This window comes from Hyperoodon ampullatus (genome assembly GCF_949752795.1).
Source record: "Hyperoodon ampullatus genome assembly, chromosome: 1".
Taxonomy (NCBI): Eukaryota; Metazoa; Chordata; class Mammalia; order Artiodactyla; family Ziphiidae; genus Hyperoodon; species Hyperoodon ampullatus.
In genome coordinates this window covers 124,866,630-124,873,476 of record NC_136914.1, presented here as the reverse complement: position 1 = coordinate 124,873,476, position 6,847 = coordinate 124,866,630, and the positions used below count along the sequence as shown (strand labels likewise).

General features: G+C 65.9%; 1 protein-coding gene across 1 annotated transcript; it reads left to right on the top strand.

The window, feature by feature from the left end:
* Nucleotides 1-3,450: 3,450 nt before the first annotated feature.
* Nucleotides 3,451-6,358, top strand: SPON2 (spondin 2; the record flags this gene model as incomplete). Its single annotated transcript, XM_079716487.1, has 5 exons — nt 3,451-3,673; nt 4,026-4,249; nt 4,328-4,519; nt 4,629-4,800; nt 5,965-6,358. The coding sequence occupies 5 exons, from the start codon at nt 3,451-3,453 to the stop codon at nt 6,147-6,149; spliced, it is 996 nt and encodes a 331-aa protein (XP_079572613.1). The 3' UTR covers nt 6,150-6,358.
* Nucleotides 6,359-6,847: the final 489 nt, after the last annotated feature.

Below are 6,847 nucleotides of genomic sequence, written 5' to 3'. Positions count from 1 at the left end.
CGCCAGGTCTGGGTGCTCCCAAGGAGATGGGCGTCTCCACACACTGGGCCCCACCTGAAAGAGCCCTTGTTGCCCCAGCCTCAAGAGCCCCTTGGCCAGAATACAAATGGAAGGTCCCACTGGAGCCCAATGCCCCTCAGGCCCCTTGGGTTCTGGGCCGTGGCAGGGCCCCAGCCCAGGGCACGGACGTGACCACTGCATCCCCGGCATCCCGTGTGCCTGGCCCATCCTCAGCGGCTCACACAGGAACTCCTGCTAACTCCACACGCCACCGGAGCCAGTTGGGGCAGCCCAGACCCCGCCCCAAGTGCACCATGAGCAACACTCAGCTAGAAGACCGCCAGCCCCTGGGAGGACAGTGTCAGCGGCTCGTCCTGCGCTGTGCACTCATTTGAGCTACAGCGGCCTGGGGTGGGGGTCTGGGGTCGGGGTGCCTGCTGCAGCCATCAGAGTCGTGGGTGGGCGGGGGATGCAGGCAGGCCTGGGAAGCGGGGCTTGGACAGGGCTCTGCCACTGGGGCAAGCGGGGAGGGGCAGCAGTCAGCGAGTGTGGAGTCTACAGAGGCCTGACCACAGCACAGCCCTGAGCCTCGGTCCCCCGAAGCCACCTTGGGGTGACTGACCATAGACTGACTTACGGGAGGGGACCCTGGCCTCAGTGTTGGCCAAAGAACCAAGCAGTCACGGAAGAACAGAATTCCACCCACAAATGCACCCAGGTCCCCAGCCCCACAGCCTCGGGGAGCAGGGCTTCTGTCCTTTGGGGTCACTCCCGTGTTCCCGGCGCTGAGACCCAGGAGGTGCTGGACATGCATTTGCAAATGGATGACTTTACCCGGTGGGGGGCACCTGTGTGCAGAGGAGCCTGCTGTCAAGTGCTGCCCAGATGCCACCTCACCTGGTGCCTGTGAGGCACAGGGCACCGCATCCTGCTTGGTGGAGGAGCCCGAGGGTCAGAGTGGCTTGCAGTGCACCCGGGGCTCAGAGTGTAAGCTGACCCCCGACTGGCCAGGCTGCTCCGCCAGAGACCCAGCCCAGGCCAAGGGGTCACAGGCCGCCGGCTCCCAAGGCTCCCTCTGCATCCCTCTCTGAGCAGGGCACCCCGTGCCTCGCTGTGTCCCAAGGACTCCGCAGGCATGCTCTCAGGGTCACTACAACACCAAAGGAAGTGCCTCCCTGTTCACCCTCCCCCCGGCCCCTCCCAGGGGAGCCCTGAGCCAACAGAAGGTCCAGCCTTCAGTCCCCACTGGCCGCACGTCGAGGTGGGGCCCCGGGAGGGCGGAGCTGTGGGTGTGATGGGTAGGAGGGGAGCCTCTGTAAAATGGGGCAAGCCCTGAGGCCCCCACGGCCACTGGACGGCGGGCCAGGGCTGCCCAAGCACGTCCTCACTTCCCAGCACGAAACGGCCCAGGCCCACCTCCCACTTTCTCTCCTCAAACCCGGATCAGCCACTTCTCCAAGGACACGGTGTGAGCAAAGACACCCCTGCCCATTCTGCTGGCGCTCACGAGGGTGTGGGGACGTCCCCAGAGGCCACGTGGCACATCCACGCGTGACGACCCTTCCGAGCTCCAGCTGCGTCCCTGCACGGCTGGCCTTTCTGCGCGGACGCCAACTAGCTCGACATGCACCTCGGAGAGACCGCAGGGTGGCAGTGGCCGTCCCATGTCTCCCAGGAAGCCAGAAAGAAAAAGATCTGCACTCCCCACTTTTTTCACAAAGGTTTTCTTTTTGAAAAAGAGTTGTTTTTCATAAAGCATTGCTATTTATGTTAGTGTGCAATAGGTTTATTTTTGTTATTTTTAAGTGAATTGATAAGTATTCCAAGCATTTCCATTAGGGTCTCAAACATGGTGAGATCGATGGATGTCACCCACACAAACAGAAGCACATTGTGGGTCTCAGTGACTTTTCAGAGTGCAAGGGGTCCCGAGACCAAAGTGTTTGAGAACCACTGCGTTGGGCTCTGTCCGGAGCCTGAGGACCCGCAGTCTCAACGCGGTGTTCACAGCCACTTCCCGGCGGTTGTGTTGTTTACTTGAAATACAGGTTAGATCATTTGTTTTTGTTTGCGTTCTATTCTTGTGGATTCTGTTTATTTTTCTCTCTCTTTTTTGGAATGTGTAAAACATTAACGTGGTTTCAAAACTCCAAATGCTTCCTTTTAAGCTTTAAAGCTCCTGGGCGGTTCTTACAAGCCAGACCATCCCACTGTCCTTGTCCTTCCCAGCTCCCAGGCCCTGTGATGAGGGTTCTGGAAATGTTCTCCTGACAGGGAGCAGAGATAAGAATTTGCTGGCATTTTCTTCCGTATGCCAGGCATCCTTGGAGCTCTTCCCCATGGAGGAAAGTTGGGGGGCCCGGGGTCACCTCCTGGCCCTTGGGGAAGGTGGCCTCATGTTTCCGACTCCCCTCGGGGGGACGGTCCAGATGCCCTGGCCACGGTGTGGACAGCATGGCTGCTCCATGCAGCTCTGTACGCGGGAAGAAGGCAGCTGTGTCCGCTGAACCCAGGGCCCCTGCTTCCCCACCCGTCCCCAGCACTCGGACAGACGGACAAATGGACAGATGTCAGGCCTGACCATGGCCCCCACGTCCCACCCTGCCCTGCGGGCAGTGCACGCTGGCGGCCCTGGCCCAGCTCTCTTCCCAGCCGCTGGTTTTGGCACCCCCTCCGGGGAGACACCAGGGAGGGCCTGATGGGAAAGGAGAGAACTGGGGGGAGGGGGGGGGTGGGCGGGAGGAGAAGACAAAGGAAGGGGTGCGGCGAGTGGCCGGCGCCCAAGGGAGGAGTGACCTCAGCTCTGGAGCAGCATCTGCTCGGCGTCAGAGCAGGCGGGCGGCCAGGCCAGCTCCAGCACTGAGGTCCCTTTCTCTCCCTCTCCCCCGCGTCCTATCTGCCGCTCGCTCTCCGGCGGCCGTGGTGGAGGACCTGGGGCCTCATTGGCCGGCTGGGTGCCATCTGCAGCATAAATTGGAGCTCTGGGCTCTTCGGCTGCCCACAGCCTCCGGTCGCTCTTGCTGGGTGAGTACTGCGTGTGCTGGCCCCGGCCCCGCAGCTGTGCTGGCCTCCTGGCACTGCCCCCCCAGAAACCCGCAGCACCCCAAGAGGGGCAGCACCCCAAGAGGGAGGCCCATCTAGTCCGGGGCACGGTGACCCTCCTGGTTCCCGGGGTTCCCTCAGATGGCAGCGCCAGAGGTGTGTCCCTCGGGAAAGCCGCAGAGCGCTGAGCTGGCTGTGAGCTCCATGCCAGGTGTAACCGGCCAGGCACCCTGGGTTCCTGTAACCCAACACAGCTTGGCTTTCCAGCCACGGGGTCAGGCCCAGCCGGAGCCTGGAGAGGGAACGTGGAGGGAGGTGCCCGGCGTCCTCAGGGGCCTGTAACCAGGGGCCGTGCGCAGGGCGTCGGGGACCAGCGGTGCAGCATGTGGCTCCCCCTTCTCGTAGGTGATGGGAACCCCGAGTCCAGCTACCGCCTGGGGTGGAGCCCTCTGGGCCCTCCTCCTGGCCACACTTGGCTGCTCGGCCGGCCAGCCGCTGGGGGGAGAGTCCATGTGCACGGCCCAGCCCCCGGCCAAGTACAGCATCACCTTCACGGGCAAGTGGAGCCAGGCATCCTTCCCCAAGCAGTACCCGATGTTCCGCCCGCCCGCGCAGTGGTCATCCCTGCTGGGTGAGTGCAGCCCCTGCCATCCCGTGCCCGGCCTGGCGGTGACCCCCACTGCTCGGGAGGGGACGGTCACCTGACCGTGGCCCCGCACTTCACAGTGTGGAGGGGACCTCACCCACTTCACTTCAGTGCAAGAGGTACTGGCTGAGTGCCTACTGTGTGCCGGCACCAGTGTCCTGGGCTTCGGGGACGTGGCGGGGCAGGGTGGCCTGGGTCACGGGAAGGGCCAGCCGGTTGCCCGTCCTACCAGCGAGGTGCCGCGCAGTGTGAGGCCACCTGTGGGACATCCCGCCCGGCCCCACGAGGGGCGGGACGGTGTCCAGGGGTGATGCTCACACCGGTGGGTGGTGCCCAGGGGCAGCGCACAGCCCCGACTACAGCCTGTGGAGGAAGGGCCAGTATGTGAGCAATGGGCTGAGGGACTTCGCGGAGCGCGGCGAGGCCTGGGCACTGATGCGGGAGATGGAAGCTGCCGGGGAGAAGCTGCAGAGCGTGCACAGTGTGTTCTCGGCCCTAGCCGTGCCCAGCGGCACCGGGCAGACGTCCGCGGAGTTTGAGGCCCACTCCAGGCACTCGCTCGTGAGTGGGGCGGCGTGGACGGGGGGCGGGCGGGCAGGAGGGGGGCGCGGGGGCTGCCGCTGAGCCCTCGGCCCCCAGGTGTCCTTCGTGGTCCGCATCGTCCCCAGCCCCGACTGGTTCGTGGGCGTCGACAGCCTGGACCTGTGTGACGGGGGCCGCTGGAGGGAGCAGGTGGCGGTGGACCTCCACCCTTACGATGCGGGGACCAACAGCGGCTTCACCTTCTCATCCCCCAAGTTCGCGACCGTCCCGCAGGACACGGTGACCGAGGTGAGGGGATGGCAGCTCCCGGGCGGCGGCGCTCCCCGGGAGGACAGCCGAGGCCTGGGGGCGGGGCTGGCCCTTCCTGACCCATCTCCGGACCGGGACCCTCCTCCAGATCACGGCCTCCTCTCCCAGCCACCCCGCGAACTCCTTCTACTACCCGCGGCTTAAGTCCTTGCCTCCCATCGCTACGGTGACCCTGGCGCGGCTCGCGAACAGCCCCAGGGCCTTCCCGCCCGCCCCCGGCCTGGGGGGCGGGGGCAACGAGGTCGCCGACAGCGTGCCAGGTGAGCCCAGCTCCCACTCCTCCGTAGCGCCCACGGCCACCCCCCACCCCCGCTTCACACGCGTGATCCTGGGTTGCAGGCGCTCGGGCTGGCGGGCAGCCGCGACATTCACAGCTGGCTGCGTCGGAGCAGAAGCAGCACTTGGGTTTGGGGGTCAGTCGGGACTTGCTCAGACACCACCTGGTCCTGAGCTCCCGCTCCAGCTCTTACCTCTCACCCTTAGAATAACCCTCGAAGGTCAGTGCCCGCCCCAGAGGGAACGCCTGTGAAGTGACACCCGCTGCTTTCACAGAGGCAGCCCCGCCCCCGCGTGCGCCCCGCCCCCAGGGGCCTTGGTCCAGGGCTCAGCCCTGCACCGCCGGCCCGCCCCACGCAGAGCACCCGTCGCCAGGCCACAGAGCTGGGTTGGGTGGCCGCGTGGAGTGTGAGGACGGGTCAAACCGGGAGAGGCCGCTGGTGCTCAGAGGGCGGGGCAGCGCCGTCGGGGCTGAGTGAACCCGCGTCTCTGAGCGGCTTCAAAAGCAGGACAGGAGCATTTGGTTGGGGACGCTGGTTCTGAGAGATTTGGGATTTGGTTCATACAACTCCAAACTGAAGAGTTAACTCTTGCCCAGCATTTTCAGCTGAAAGCCTTTCACACTTCTACAGCCCAGAAGCGAGTCGGAGAGGCCCCAGGCCCCGCCCGGTGTCCCGCTGACCCCTGTGTGCCCTCCCGGCAGCGGGTCGGTGGGGGCGGTGCTGCCCGCGGGGGAGGGGCGAGCGGTGCGCAGGTGCCCGGCGAGCGAGGGGGCCGCGCCCGCAGTGTGGCCAGCCTCCCGAAGGGTCCGCGCCTGGAATAGAAGAGCAGGCGGTGGAGACCCTGCCGGTCTGTGCCCACGTCAGAGAACGTTTCACGACAGGATCTCCGCTCTCCCCCCGCCCCACGCCCCCCCACCCCGGAGAGCGGGGGTCCAGCCGGCATCGGGTTCTCAGGGCAGAAACCTTCACCCAGTCGCTCGGGGGTGGCTTTTCGGGGGTGTGCTTGGTGGCGTCGCATTGGAGGCCGCTGGAAAGCGCGCTGATAAAATCAGGAGTTTCCTGGCCAAGTTCGGAGGCGGTCTCTGGCGAGGACCCCCTTCCTCTCCCGCAGCCCCGCCCCGCTCACCGTCCTCCTTGCGCCCCCAGCTCCGGAGACGCCGCTGGACTGCGAGGTGTCGCTGTGGTCGTCCTGGGGGCTGTGCGCAGGCCCGTGCGGGCGGCCCGGGGCCAAGAGCAGGACGCGCTACGTCCATGCGCGGCCCGCCAACCACGGGGAGCCCTGCCCGACGCTGGAGGAGGAGGCCCCGTGCGTCCCCGACAACTGCGTCTGACGCCGGGGCCTCCGAGTCCCCTGAGCCCGGCCGCCGGCGACCTCCGCGCAGAGACTGGCCCCGGCCCTGCGGCCGCGCTGCATGAGAGCCACACCCCGGCCGTGAAATACCTCAGACCTGGTCGCCAGGCAGCCGCCCGGGGCCGCTGGGTCACCGGCGCGAGACCAACACCTGCCTCGTCGCGTTCCCATCCCAGCTCTTGAATAAAGACCAGCGTCTCCTGACACCCGGTGCTGTTGTCTGTGTGTCCTGGGCGGGCGCCGGGTGAAGGCGGGGCCTGCAGATGGGCCACCAGACTTCCCTGAGGAGCAGGTGTCACCCAGCGGGGAGGAGCCAGTGGACCACCGCGCACACACACACACGGCGCACACGGCACATGGGGAACTCAGGACCATTAGTACCGCCCCCCCAGACCTCTGATCATCGAGGCCCCTGGCCTCGCAGGGGGGCCCTGAGGCCTCACTCCTGACCTGCCCTAACCCTTGTCTGAGGTCGGAGTTCACGACCTCGTCCTGCTGGCGTGGATCCCGGCTGGTCCCTCAGGGGACTGCCTGCTCCCTTGACGCCCCCAGACCGCTCTTTCTCCGGCTTGGCCTCCTTAGACGCAGAGCCCACGGCCGCCCACCGCCCAGCGCCACGCCCTCTGCCCGCCTCAGCCTGCTCCGGCCAATTCTCGATTCTCGGCTCTCGGGCCCTTT